The 15,693-nt window shown below is 45.1% G+C and overlaps 1 protein-coding gene across 1 annotated transcript in view; it reads left to right on the top strand.

Annotated features, from left to right (window-relative positions):
* Nucleotides 1-15,693, top strand: part of LOC306924170 (threonine--tRNA ligase 2, cytoplasmic-like) — a 54,896-nt gene that overhangs the window by 29,757 nt on the left and 9,446 nt on the right. The window contains exon 14 of the mRNA XM_079502564.1: nucleotides 11,794-11,894. Coding sequence (XP_079358690.1) covers nucleotides 11,794-11,894 — 101 coding nt within the window. The remainder of the gene's footprint in view (nucleotides 1-11,793; nucleotides 11,895-15,693) is intronic.

Raw genomic sequence — 15,693 nt, 5'->3', positions numbered from 1 at the left:
TGTTGATAGTATTCAGAGGAAAAGCCACAGAAAACCAAAGCACCAGATGGCATGACCAGGACCCAGTAACGGACTGGAGCAGATAAAAATCTGTTTTTCAGGACGAGGACCTCTTAGCTGAGAGAGAGATGAAGCAGGGACCCCCTCACGACATGTTAGATTCATGTTAAATATGTGATATCAGACATTTAATGACTTAAACCCTCACTACTTTGTAAACTTGACCTTTTGCTCGGTACTTGGTCTGCTTTTTTCCCCTATACACTAAAACTCTTTGCCAAAAATAGCCGATCTACGAGTTAAAGTTAACCCTGCAAGACCCGGATATATTTCTACTTGCAAAAAAAAGATTTCAACCTTACTACTACTTGTACTACTAGGACTTTGTAGAGGAAATTATGCATTCTGTTGCTAAATAAACAATAGACAAACTATAAAACACCCAAATTGTATAAGTTATTGTATTAACACACTCTATACAGATTGGACAAAATTACATTTTATGAATTGACAAAAAGTTATATATAGTGCTGCTTTAACCCATTCTGACCTGAGATCAGATTCTATAAATGTCTTCTACATCCTGACAGTTTTCTGAAAAAGCTATGTTTCTATGTCAGTCGTTCTTCGATTTTTCAAAAATAGCAGACCTACAAGCTTGTAGCGCGCCACTCGGTGACGCGCTGTGTGAATTTGCTGTGTGAATTGTGTAATAATTAGTGCAGCAATTAGCAATTGTGCAAGTAGACAAACCCCGTCAGAGAATCAGTAGGAACTGAAACCTGTTCTCAGTTCTCACTATCTGCTGTACACGTATGAGACGGATGATTTAGGCCGGGGCACGGTGGCACAGTCGGTAGTGCTGTCGCCTCACAGCTAGAAGGTCCTGGGTTTGATTCCCGCTGGGGGCGTGTTCTCTCCTCCGTGTCATCAGTGCCCATACCCGAGGCGGGGGTTGGCGAAAGGGCCTTTCTGTGTGGAGTTTGCATGTTCTCCCTGTGTCCCCTAGGGTAGGTACCCTCACAAAAACATGCAGTAATCCTGGTCTCTAAAACTACCTCCCCCTGGCCAGCCGGGGCGCCTGATGGAGGGGAAAGGAACTGGTGGGAATAACGTGTTCCTTCCACGCGCTACGTCCGTCAGGTGAAAAGAAGCAGCTTGGACTCCTCATGCATAGAAGGAAGCTTGAGGTCAGTCCGCTGTCCCCCCCCCTCCCCCCCAGGTTGGCAGAGGAAGTGTAGCACCCAGGATTACATTAGATAATTGATACTGGGTGTAAAAATGGGTTGCAAAATCGTGGGATAAAAAACAAATCACTATTTTTCTATGGCAAAAATGTGCAGGACAACACAGTGGCAAATACATTGAAAAACAACATTTCTAGCGAGACATGGTATCATTTAGTGCCTTAATGGCATTTGAAGATGAAACATCACCTGACCTGATCTCAACAGAAACGTTTCTGTGTTCTCTGGTAGGAGAAAGTTTAACCTCTTCAACCCCATATTATGGCTGAACCGGAGTCCCTCAGGGCCCTGTATTAGTGTATTTTCTGTTTTCCATTTTTTTACAGGGAAAGCGTTCGCTGAAAACGGGCGGATCGACAAGCTCGACGATCCGCCGTTTTCTGCCGACGCCTTCCTTCCCCACGATGCGGACGCTGGGGTAGTGAGTGGTTAAAGCTTTTGCCCCGGAGTGCCAGCCCCGTGTTCAACGTTGTGAAATTAAAATGCTGCGGGCTCGACCGCGTCGAACCGCCACAGCATCGAAATAGAACGTCACCTGAAGTCCACGGTTGAAAATAGTGCAGATATTTTCTCCTTTTTGTGCCCTTCTCTTTAGTCCATTCTGGGTGGGACCTTTTGGTGTTTTAACTAAGCATTATGTTATACTTTAGCTATTGAAAAATAGCAGATCTTCAAGCTCAGCTTGTAGGTCTGCTATTTTTGAGAAATCGTAAATCTTTGAATATATATTCTTTCAGAAGACTTTTTAGAAGCTTGAGAGTGAGAATAGTTTCAGTTTTGACATTGTAAGCTTTGGTGTATTATTTGGTTATGCTTGAAGATGGGTGCTCCTTATATATACATATACATACACTACACACACACACAATCCAATGATGTTCTCTGAACCTAGCCTGGCTAATAAGCCAGACTAATATCACACAACACTGTCGCGGTATATTAGTCTGGGCTGGCTCCACTTGGATTTCATTTCCCGGGGGGCGGGTTCAAACATTTTCTCTTTGACGCAATTGGTCAGAGCTACTGTCAGTCAAAAGTCTCAAGCATTGAACGTCACTGTACCAAAGCCCGCCCATATTGCATACCGTGTCCCGATTGGTCCGACCTGTTCTCGGTTGTAGGAAAGAGGCGTGCTACTGAGCCTCACCAGACCGTAATCCGCTGGTAGGATGCCAACGGCTGATTCGGTCTGGTTTATTAACCAGGCTACTCTGAACCCACACTGGAGCGCTTGTAGGGACGAGTTGTCATCGACGTAGGATTTGTAGTTGGCCAAATCCAAGCTTTTTGAGAGCGTTTGACAGGGTCTCCGTGTGGGTCAGTGTTTGTGTGTGTGTTTTTAATAATGAGCTGAACCACAGCGTGTGTTTAAAATGTGATGATGGGACACGACCCTGGCCAACACAGCTGTTTATAATTGACTGGACGGACGCCGAGGCCCAAGCTGTCAAAAGGCCTCTTAAGGGAGGCGTGAGGGAACAACGTCCAGCAGGTTGGGCCTCTCATGTCACATCGTTGCTGTCGGACCAGAAACCTCACATCTCTCATGGTCGTTGCTGTCAGGGCAGAAACCTCACATCTCCTCATGGTCGTTGCTGTCAGGGCAGAAACCTCACATCTCCTCATGGTCGTTGCTGTCAGGGCAGAAACCTCACATCTCCTCATGTCCGTTGCTGTCAGGCCAGAAACCTCACATCTCCTCATGTTCGTTGCTGTCAGGGCAGAAACCTCACATCTCCTCATGTTCGTTGCTGTCAGGCCAGAAACCTCACATCTCCTCATGTCCGTTGCTGTCAGGGCAGAAACCTCACATCTCCTCATGTCCGTTGCTGTCAGGGCAGAAACCTCACATCTCCTCATGGTCGTTGCTGTCAGGCCAGAAACCTCACATCTCCTCATGTCCGTTGCTGTCAGGCCAGAAACCTCACATCTCTCATGGTCGTTGCTGTCAGGGCAGAAACCTCACATCTCCTCATGGTCGTTGCTGTCAGGCCAGAAACCTCACATCTCCTCATGGTCGTTGCTGTCGGACCAGAAACCTCACATCTCTCATGTCCGTTGCTGTCAGGCCAGAAACCTCACATCTCTCATGGTCGTTGCTGTCAGGCCAGAAACCTCACATCTCCTCATGGTCGTTGCTGTCAGGCCAGAAACCTCACATCTCCTCATGTCCGTTGCTGTCAGGCCAGAAACCTCACATCTCCTCATGGTCGTTGCTGTCAGGCCAGAAACCTCACATCTCTCATGTCACATCGTTGCTGTCAGGCCAGAAACCTCACATCTCCTCATGTCCGTTGCTGTCAGGCCAGAAACCTCACATCTCCTCATGTCCGTTGCCGTCAGGGCAGAAACCTCACATCTCCTCATGGTCGTTGCTGTCGGACCAGAAACCTCACATCTCCTCATGTCCGTTGCTGTCAGGGCAGAAACCTCACATCTCCTCATGGTCGTTGCTGTCAGGGTAGAAACCTCACATCTCCTCATGTCCGTTGCTGTCAGGCCAGAAACCTCACATCTCCTCATGTTCGTTGCTGTCAGGGCAGAAACCTCACATCTCCTCATGTCCGTTGCTGTCGGACCAGAAACCTCACATCTCCTCATGGTCGTTGCTGTCAGGGCAGAAACCTCACATCTCCTCATGGTCGTTGCTGTCAGGCCAGAAACCTCACATCTCCTCATGGTCGTTGCTGTCAGGCCAGAAACCTCACATCTCCTCATGTCCGTTGCTGTCAGGACAGAAACCTCACATCTCCTCATGTCCGTTGCTGTCAGGCCAGAAACCTCACATCTCCTCATGTCCGTTGCTGTCAGGACAGAAACCTCACATCTCCTCATGTCCGTTGCTGTCGGACCAGAAACCTCACATCTCCTCATGTCCGTTGCTGTCAGGACAGAAACCTCACATCTCCTCATGTTCGTTGCTGTCAGGCCAGAAACCTCACATCTCCTCATGTTCGTTGCTGTCAGGCCAGAAACCTCACATCTCCTCATGGTCGTTGCTGTCAGGGTAGAAACCTCACATCTCCTCATGGTCGTTGCTGTCAGGCCAGAAACCTCACATCTCTCATGTCCGTTGCTGTCAGGCCAGAAACCTCACATCTCCTCATGGTCGTTGCTGTCAGGGTAGAAACCTCACATCTCTCATGTTCGTTGCTGTCAGGCCAGAAACCTCACATCTCCTCATGGTCGTTGCTGTCAGGGCAGAAACCTCACATCTCCTCATGGTCGTTGCTGTCAGGCCTGAAACCTCACATCTCCTCATGGTCGTTGCTGTCAGGGCAGAAACCTCACATCTCCTCATGTCCGTTGCTGTCAGGCCAGAAACCTCACATCTCTCATGGTCGTTGCTGTCAGGGCAGAAACCTCACATCTCCTCATGGTCGTTGCTGTCAGGCCAGAAACCTCACATCTCTCATGTCACATCGTTGCTGTCAGGGCAGAAACCTCACATCTCCTCATGTCCGTTGCTGTCAGGGTAGAAACCTCACATCTCCTCATGTCCGTTGCTGTCAGGGCAGAAACCTCACATCTCCTCATGTCCGTTGCTGTCAGGGCAGAAACCTCACATCTCCTCATGGTCGTTGCTGTCAGGGTAGAAACCTCACATCTCCTCATGTCCGTTGCTGTCAGGCCAGAAACCTCACATCTCTCATGGTCGTTGCTGTCAGGCCAGAAACCTCACATCTCTCATGGTCGTTGCTGTCAGGCCAGAAACCTCACATCTCTCATGGTCGTTGCTGTCAGGCCAGAAACCTCACATCTCCGTTAAGTCTTTCAACGTTGTATGTGATTCCGTGAGTTAAAACGCCATACTTCTTCATACTACAGTGTCACACGAAATATGCGGTGTATAAGTTGTAGTGTTTAAAGCCTCACTGTGATAACCTTTTCTTATAAGTCATCAGAAGCATTAATATAGTAACCGTGAGGTAGCGCTGATCTTTTTTTTATGAGGCCCTAACACTGACGTTCTGTTCAAACAACTCAATCTGAGCCTCGTTTCAGAAGAAATCACGCGGCCAAACAACGTGCTTATAATGGAAGTGGACGGCGGGGAAACATTTCATTGACGGACCACAGCGGAAGCGAGCGTTGCCTAGCGCCGGGGAAGCTACTATACGTTAGATCAGGGGTGGGCACTATTACATTAGATAATTGACACTAGGTGAAAAAAATGGTTACAAAATCGTGGGATGAAAAATTATAAAAGTTACATAATTAAGTTAAAACTTAAGTTTTTCTGTGAGTGTTTATAGATCATACCGTATTGAATCTACCGTATGAAAACCATTCAAAGAGGCTGTGTTCAAATAACTGCATTGGATGCCTTGGAATACAGCCTATAATACAAGTTACTGTGTGTTAGGGTTAGAAAACAGCCTATAATACAGGTTACTGTGTGGGGTTTAGTTTTTTTCCTTTTTCCTGGGAAATGTAAAGTCATATGATGTTTCCAGCCTGTAGTGACGACATGGGAAACCATATCCATCAGACACGGGTTACAACCTGTGGTGGAAAAATAGTACTCAGTGTTTTACTTGTAAAAGTATCAATACTGCAATATACTGTAGAAATACTCTTACAAGCACTGGAAGTCTGGAATTCAAAATGTACTTGAGTAAAAGTATTGGCTTCAAAATGTACTTAAAGTACAGAAAGTAGAAGGTACTGATTGTGCAATTTTCTTTTCCCATTTTAAGTTTTCCAAATGTATCCTAGTCTTTCGACAATAGCAGATCTGCCAGCTTTTGCTATCAAAATCTGCAAAGTAACTAAAGTTTTCAAATGAATGTGCGTAGTACAGTAAGTACTGTAGTGTACAGTACTTGAGTATAAATGTACTTTACACCACTGGTTACAACAATAAAGTGAAACGAGAGTGCAGTAGACACAGGGGAGGCGGGAGGGTCGTTAGGAGAAGGTGAAACGTGTGATCTAATGTCGTCTACGTTAGATTAAAAGTTATTCCAGTCATTAGGATTCCATATAAACCCAGCATGTGTTCCACGGAAGCATGTTGTTGCGCTGCAGCGTAAATAGACGACCTACTGTACCAAGCTCTCAATGTGTTGCATGGCGACAGGCGGAGGGAATGAAGTTAGAACAATTTGACAAGCTGTTGGGGTGTAAATCAAGGCTGCATGGGCCGTAAACCAGAGGATTAAGTACTGCATTTATAGTTCTGAAAACAGACGTTTGGCCCGTGACAGGTTTTGGTGTGGAGGAGGAGGTCGGAAAAAATAGTTGGCTTTTTGGGGGCCAATTCCCATTTAACCCATTAAAGGAGAATTCCATGCTAGAAGGCTTTTTTATCTTTCTTACCTTTCATTGTAGTAGTTACGTCCCCACCAAAGAGGTCCAGGTGTTTTTTTGTGCAAAAGCTCCTTATTGGCTATTTCCCCTACCATAAGCCCTAAATGAATTGCATTGAATGGAATGGGAATTGAATGGGGCTATGGGGTGTTGTGCTAATTCGCTTATTTCCATCGAAATAAGAAGTAAAGTGTGCCGCTTGGGATATTATTTACATTATGAAGAGAGGATATATACAAAAAAAATATAATTTTGAGCGATGGAAATAAGCGAATTAGCACAACACCCCATAGCCCCATTCAATTCCCATTCCATTCAATGCAATTCATTTAGGGCTTATGGTAGGGAAAATAGCCAATAAGGAGCTTTTGCACAAAATAACACCTGGACCTCTTTGGTGGTGAACTACAAAGAAAGGTAAGAAAGCCTTTTAGTATGGAATTCTCCTTTAAGACCTGAGGCCAATTCTACAAAATGTCTTTCTAAGAACCGTTTTCTGACTTTTTTTTTATGTCAAGGACTCCCTATAAGAAAAAGTGCACACCTACAATGGACAGGTGCGTCGGATAACTGGAACTGAGAAGTATAGAAAAAAGAATCCTGCACACTGTCTTCACTAGAGTTAGATTTATTTATTTATTTTGTGGCTTTCGCCTTTATTTTATATATTTTATGGAGGGACAGACAGTAGGCTGACAGGAAATGGGGGGAAGACGTGCAGTAAAGGCCGTCGGGATCGGGAGTCGAACCCGCGGCACACTGCCAGACTGGATTACCAGTCAAGGTGCCTGGACCATTGAGCCATGGCCCAGGCCACTTGAGTTAGATTTATTGAGCATCGTTTGGGTCGTCAGACCTTCATCAGGCATCAGGATCACATGCCTGATGAAGGTCTGACGACCGAAACGATGCTCAATAAATCTAACTCCAGTGAAGACTGTGTGCAGCCAGGATTCTTTTTTCTCTACATGTCAAGGACTCCCAACATGTATTATGTATCATGTATTTGGCTGCCGACCCCCATCAAATTATTTAGTTCCAGGGACCCACAGAAGCAAAGATTTTAGTTTTTTTGCTTTAACCCCCTGACGTCGAAATTTAAAAAATGTCTTCTAAACCCTGACAGTTTTCTGAAATACCTCATGTTTCTGTATCAGTGGTGCTCAATATTTCATGTCAAGGACCCCAATAATTGGCTGCCGACCCCCGTCTGAAAATATGTTGTTCCAGGGACCCACCAGAAGCAAAGATTTGAGTTAAAAACGTTGGCTCTGAAAGAATATATATTCAAAGATTTGCACCACATTTTCACAATTTTTCAAAAATAGCAGACCTTTTCCAAGAGCTAAATTATAACAATGTTTAAAACATCAAAGGGGTTTCCCGCCCAAAATGGGTTAAAGAAATGCATATACAAAGAATCTTCATGATTTTCCAAAAATGGCAGATCTACTGTACAAAGCTTGTATATCTGCTATTTATGAATAGCCAACGCTAAAATCTAAATCGACTTAGGAGATTTCTCTGATTTAATCCGTTAGAAAAAAAGAAGAACATGTTTACTCTTTCTACCGGCTGTCTCTTCTTAGAAAGGTCGAACCCATATTATTATTGTAACGTATGACGACTCTGTCTTTGGCATAGACTTTGTTTACATTATTAAACATAAGCACTCATTCTAAAAAGGGATAGTTCTACATTTTGATTCTGAATGGCTGCAGTGAAATACTGATTAAACACACACCTGGACCACATGTATCCATATCACTGCACCGACGTCTTCACAATATCCGTTCAATATAAATTATGTATTTCCATTTGTGATTGAGTCTTTCCTATTATGGCAACATAAGAGGAGGGCTCTTTTTCATCCTGCTTATGTATGTGCAAGATTGTACAACACTTCAAAACATCATCATTTTCGACCGCCGGTCGAGATCATGGATTTCACAGTGCCATATTTGCCATCAGTGCCATCCCCAGTTCCTGCTTACTGATGCATGTGTCCCTAGTGATGACATCAGGGAACCTCTGGTCTGCTTTGAGGCAGGATTCCAGAGAAGAAGGGAAGCTATAACCTTATGATCATCTCTGTATAGCAGTGGCTGGCAAACCGTGGATCGGACTAGTGAAGAAACACGGGGAAGGTTTGCCGTATATTAGAGAAGTCGATGGGTGGCTCTTCCAAGAGAGATTTTGCACTCTCATTGAAACAAGCCAGTACTGTTCGGTATCTTCCCTGCATTTGCTCAGCAAATTCCTATGTTTGTGCTCTGGCACTGGGTCTATTTTCTGGCAGAAAATATTGTAGTGAAAGTTTAATTGGGATAGGCTACGTCTATTATGTTCATGTTGCCATATCTGATAAGCATTTTAGGAAAAGCAATAAGCCGTCCAAATCTGAGGTTGACCACAATTTTTACAACGGCTAAGATGGTCAGAGTCACTCCGCCCTGCATTGTGCTCCGCCACGCCTCTTAGCTGTTCTAAAACCCACGGCCTCTTGTGGCTTATTGCTTCATTCATTAAATATGACTTTTCTGTTTGGATCAATGGGCTGTCAAGGCCAGAAAGTAGTTTTTAGCCACTTAGTAGGCATTCCTGCATTACTTCCTGGTTTGATGATGATGTCACGCGCATACCCTCTATTCACTCAGTTTACTGTATCTAAGCTATACATGCTGTGTATATATAAGCCTTTTTATTATAGGTGCAAAATGTAACTAACGTTTCGATGTCGCTGTTACATCATCAGTGATCACTCATGACTGATGAAGATGTACTTCTGACATTGAAATCATTGTCGTTCCTTCCCGATTCTGATAATGTGTGTATCGGTCGATACCGATTGGCTGTAGCTCTGAGAGTATAGAAAAGTAACTGAGTTATGGGGGTTCTTGAAATAAAAAGGTTTGAGAATTAAATTGCCATTTAATAATTGTTAACTGCAGCTACAAGTTAGTAATAGTAATATACTAACGCAAATAGTACAGTAAAGGTCCCTGGCACACTGGACGCATTTTCAGGTTTTTAGCGTTTTTAGGTCTGTTTCCCGAAAAACGCGCCCAATGTGCAACCACCTTAAGAGTATAAAATGGTAGTGCAACATAAAGTTAGTTGATTACTTTAAATTTCACCGTGCAATACATCCCGTGGTATGGGAATGATTGACTGGCGTACTCGCCGATACCAGCATTTTAGACGCTATCGGCAGCTTTTCCGGTATACCGGTATCGGAACAAATTTAGTTAGTCTACCTGTTGGTCTACTAAAACGATAAAAGGCTTAAAGGAGCATTCAGTGATTTGGTGATTTGGAAAAAACCCTGGTCCGCCCTGGTAACAAGATGTGCACATGCACACGCTCTACAGTGGGGGAAGTACAACAGACCAACAGCACGTGCACCAAGGCCCGCCCCACCCGATCATGATTGGAGGAAGGCCCCTCTCATCCTGATTGGATGAAAGCTTTGCCACCCAAAGCCCAAACCGAAACTAGGGTTTTTTGACTCCAGGGGCTCACTGGGGACAGGGAGGAACTCCTTATATGGTCAGCACACTTTATAGTAGGGAGGATTATCCAAAAAATAAGAAAAGATAAGTGATATTTGAATTAAGTGAATACTGAATATACCTTTAAATGGTCAGAGTTGCTACAGTGCCTTCCTTCTTATACAGTGTCAGGTCATAATATGCTTTGAGCTTAACACATATTTTTCCCCCCACAAACTAAACGCTCCACCCTACAGTTCTCTTATGGGTGGCACTTTCCCTCACACACACACACACACACAGCCAACCCGTGTTTCCATGACCATACATTCCTTGACAGCCATCTTAACGAGTTTGCGTTCACCACTTATTAGCCAGATTAACGTGTGTGTGTGTGTGTGTGTGTGTGTGTGTGTGTGTGTGTGTGTGTGTGTGTGTGTGTGTGTGTGTGTGTGTGTGTGTGTGTGTGTGTGTGTGTGTGTGTGTGTGTGTGTGTGTGTGTGTGTGTGTGTGTGTGTGTGTGTGTGTGTGTGTGTGTGTGTGTGTGTGTGTGTGTGTGTTCCATTCTGTTCTGTTTCCTGCACAACAAATAAACTATCTTGAGTTGGCACACACAGAACCCTCCCTTGTCTTTTCTTCTCTGTACATAAATCTATTGGTATAGTTTTTTTGTTTTGTTTTTTATATGTGAGGTATTGGAACAATGGAATCAAGGTCTAGGAGGCTCTTTGTTATTATTTTTACTGTACCTTTATCAAACTTGTTAAAATAAAGTATTCAATCAATCAAACATCAGTCTTAGCTCAAAGTCATGTAAGTAAAATGTGCTTGATAAATAGGAAGCATCTAAGTTCTATGTATCTGCTGTCTGGAAGAAACCACCACTAAATGGGCGTAGGTGGATTCTTCCGGACAGCAACAATATTCTGATAGTAATCCTTGCTACGGAGTGTTCAGTTGCAGGGGTCTCCCTGCGCCTCCAGCTTTTTAGTATTTTGTTATTTTATTTTCTTCAGAGAGAGAGAACCCCACAGCGATGTTCTATCAGCGTGTGTAGTTTTCTCTGCTCGTGTATTTGTTTCATCGTTCCAATATCACTCGTTTTATCCTGTAAATTCTCTCTTCTGATGGGATTACAATCTATGTAATTTTAAAAAAAATTGCCTTTCCTTCTTCAGCGATCTCCTTGTGTTTCGCGCATGCACACTGCCGTTCATAACTTTATATGTACGTACGGCGCTCCATGGTTTTGACCGAAGCGCTGATGTTCTGGGATCATTTCTGACTTCAGGAAGCATCTCGTTCGCTTCTAGAGATATTTTAGATGTGACAGCGTGACGTAATAATCTCCCGGGTTTTGGGGGGGAAATGGAAGGCGAGGCTTTTCAGAGTAAAGTCTTGCCTGCTTGGCACTCTTAGTGCCTTTTATTATGAATGACTCTGGTGGCAAAAGTAGTGTTGGAGTTGAAGTCATCCGCCACAGATTTCAGAATCTAATTTGTATATTGCTTAACAGCACCTTTAACTAGCTAGCTTTAATGTCCAGGATGAAAGAGAAAATACTTTATATTTGACCACTTATTTTTCCAAATCTCTTCGCCATAAATAGCCGACCTACAAGCTCACAACAGGTAGTAAGACGATGCATTGTGAGGGGGGGTTTTTGGCCGATGATGCCCCCTGAATATTGATGCTGGGGTTCAAGTGGTCATGAAACGACTCTCTTCGCTCTGTCTTTCTAGATCGACATCCTGATCAGAGACGCCATTGGTCGACAGCACCAGTGTGCCACCATCCAGTTGGACTTCCAGCTGCCAATCAGATTTGATCTGCAGTATGTTGGGTGAGTTGGTTGTATTTAAGTTGCCCTTAAAGAAATGGCTCCTCTTAGATACACCTTTGTCCTTTCCTTGTGTATTGTCCCGTCTAAATAAACAAATAAAGTAAACGTTTTTATTTTGCCGAGTAACTGGGTAGTAAATGGTAAATGGTGCATTTATATAGCGCCTTTATCCAAGGCGCTTTACAGATATTGTGCATTACATTCACCCATTCACACACACATTCATACACCGATGGCAGCGGAAGCCATGCAAGGCACCAACTATAGCACATCGGGAGCAATTAGGGGTTCAGTGTCTTGCTCAAGGACACTTCGACAGTGACTCTGGGGGAGCCCGGGTTCAAACTGGCAGCCTCACGGTTACCATCCAGCCACTCTACCCCTGAGCCACCGCCGCCTAGTCTACTATAAGACAGAGACGGTGTAGGAGAGCTGGGAAGGAGACAGTGTAGGAGAGACAGACAGTAGGACAGCCGAGAGGGAGACTGTAGGAGAGACAGACAGTAGGACAGCCAAGAGGGAGACGGTGTAGGGGAGACAGACAGTAGGACAGCCAAGAGGGAGACGGTGTAGGAGAGACAGACAATAGGACAGTTGAGAGGGAGACAGTGTAGGAGAGACAGACAGTAGGACAGCCGAGAGGGAGACGGTGTAGGAGAGACAGACAGTAGGACAGCCGAGAGGGAGACAGTGTAGGAGAGACAGACAGTAGGACAGCCGAGAGGGAGACAGTGTAGGAGAGACAGACAGTAGGACAGCCGAGAGACGGAGTGGTTAAGACTTAAGAGGTCAATCTGTCATTTTGTCAAAAATTCTATCAGGGGAACACAATGTACAAATGTACAAAATGAACAGTCATGTACTTTCATTTGCGTTGATGCTTTTGGCAACCGTGTGCACACACATACATACACACACACACACACACACATACACACACTCACACACACACAGAGCGAGCAGGGGAGCCACTTTCCTGTCAACATGTCAAATGTGTTTATTCCAAAAATGGAGCATAATTGAATAGAGTTGATTGATCATCAATCTGTTTTCTATGACCCCGCACAGCTGAACCAAGATAAACCATTTTAGCAGAGTGCTCTCTCGCATGCACACACACACACACACACACACACACACACACACACACACACACACACACACACACACACACACACACACACACACTTCTTATTTGGTAAATAATGCATTGATGACATGAGATGTGTTCACAAATGTGTTTTATTTTTACATTGCTTTAACGTCTATGTTTAGAGCATATTGGATCAATTTAACTAATGTGCCCGGCTCCACTTCTCTGTGTAATCTGAGTGTAGATTAGCGTGTGTGTGCGGCTGTGTGCACGCACGTGCATTAGATTAGACACGTACATGCGCCTGCTTTTAGCTTCTCTCAGATGTGTAACGACTAAGCCTTTTAAGACGGACCGCAGAGTGTCTCTTAACCTGATTTCTGTGGTTATTTCATTAAAGCCTCCATGTTTTCAGGACTGTGACCTCTACCGGTCTGTCGTGTGGCTCGGTTCCACTATGAACTTTTTTTATTTATTTATTTTGGTATTCAGACAGCCAGGAATGGGTAGAACGCTCCCAAAATAAATGTAGTCTCTGTGACACATCTAGGGGCCGCAATCTGCATTCAAAGATTTTCCTAGAAGCTTTGTCATTGGTCGATTTGTCTGTCTACTTCCTGATTGGTTAGTCATTGCGACCGGGTTTTTTTCGACCAATGACAAAGCTTCTAGGAACATCTTTGAATGCAGATTGCGGTCTGAATACCAAAAAAATAAAATTAAAAAGGTCATTCAAAATTCAAATTTTGACATATTGCTTATAGCAGCTTTAATAAGTTGACGATTCGTTGTCAGACAAATTATTTTTAATTGTGTTTTTTTAAACCGGCTCCACTAATTGCTGCCTCGAGCTCTGGGGGTGTTTGGTTTCTCTCAAGAAGCCCAGTCTCAAAGGGACCTGACCGTTAGTTAGCCTGGCTAATAAGCCAGTCTCAAAGGGACCTGACCGTTAGCCTGGCTAATAAGCCAGTCTCAAAGGGACCTGACCGTTAGTTAGCCTGGCTAATAAGCCAGACTCAAAGGGACCTGACCGTTAGTTAGCCTGGCTAATAAGCCAGTCTCAAAGGGACCTGACCGTTAGTTAGCCTGGCTAATAAGCCAGACTCAAAGGGACCTGACCGTTAGCCTGGCTAATAAGCCAGTCTCAAAGGGACCTGACCGTTAGCCTGGCTAATAAGCCAGACTCAAAGGGACCTGACCGTTAGCCTGGCTAATAAGCCAGACTCAAAGGGACCTGACCGTTAGCCTGGCTAATAAGCCAGTCTCAAAGGGACCTGACCGTTAGCCTGGCTAATAAGCCAGTCTCAAAGGGACCTGACCGTTAGTTAGCCTGGCTAATAAGCCAGTCTCAAAGGGACCTGACCGTTAGCCTGGCTAATAAGCCAGTCTCAAAGGGACCTGACCGTTAGCCTGGCTAATAAGCCAGTCTCAAAGGGACCTGACCGTTAGCCTGGCTAATAAGCCAGTCTCAAAGGGACCTGACCGTTAGCCTGGTTAATAAGCCAGTCTCAAAGGGACCTGACCGTTAGCCTGGCTAATAAGCCAGACTCAAAGGGACCTGACCGTTAGCCTGGCTAATAAGCCAGTCTCAAAGGGACCTGACCGTTAGCCTGGCTAATAAGCCAGTCTCAAAGGGACCTGACCGTTAGCCTGGCTAATAAGCCAGACTCAAAGGGACCTGACCGTTAGCCTGGCTAATAAGCCAGTCTCAAAGGGACCTGACCGTTAGCCTGGCTAATAAGCCAGTCTCAAAGGGACCTGACCGTTAGCCTGGCTAATAAGCCAGTCTCAAAGGGACCTGACCGTTAGCCTGGCTAATAAGCCAGTCTCAAAGGGACCTGACCGTTAGCCTGGCTAATAAGCCAGACTCAAAGGGACCTGACCGTTAGCCTGGCTAATAAGCCAGTCTCAAAGGGACCTGACCGTTAGCCTGGCTAATAAGCCAGTCTCAAAGGGACCTGACCGTTAGCCTGGCTAATAAGCCAGTCTCAAAGGGACCTGACCGTTAGCCTGGCTAATAAGCCAGTCTCAAAGGGACCTGACCGTTAGCCTGGCTAATAAGCCAGTCTCAAAGGGACCTGACCGTTAGCCTGGCTAATAAGCCAGACTCAAAGGGACCTGACCGTTAGCCTGGCTAATAAGCCAGTCTCAAAGGGACCTGACCGTTAGCCTGGCTAATAAGCCAGTCTCAAAGGGACCTGACCGTTAGCCTGGCTAATAAGCCAGTCTCAAAGGGACCTGACCGTTAGCCTGGCTAATAAGCCAGTCTCAAAGGGACCTGACCGTTAGCCTGGCTAATAAGCCAGTCTCAAAGGGACCTGACCGTTAGCCTGGCTAATAAGCCAGTCTCAAAGGGACCTGACCGTTAGTTAGCCTGGCTAATAAGCCAGTCTCAAAGGGACCTGACCGTTAGCCTGGCTAATAAGCCAGTCTCAAAGGGACCTGACCGTTAGCCTGGCTAATAAGCCAGACTCAAATCATACCTGACCGACGTGGCCCGGCTCCGGTCTCCCGTGCCGGGAAGAAAAAACGAGCGAGTCCTCGTTCTGCTTTTCCCACATGAACTGTATCATAATACAGGGGTTCTCAACGTTTTTGGCCGGGGACCCCCGGAAATGCCCGCCCCGCCCCCTCCTGACCCCCAATATAAATTGACTGCTGCAATAACCTAATAATAGACAATACACCATGAATAAATACTGAAAT

Source organism: Electrona antarctica (genome assembly GCF_951216825.1).
Source record: "Electrona antarctica genome assembly, chromosome: 6".
Taxonomy (NCBI): domain Eukaryota; kingdom Metazoa; phylum Chordata; class Actinopteri; order Myctophiformes; family Myctophidae; genus Electrona; species Electrona antarctica.
Note: the sequence above shows the minus strand (reverse complement) of the source record. Positions and strands in the feature narration are given on the sequence as shown.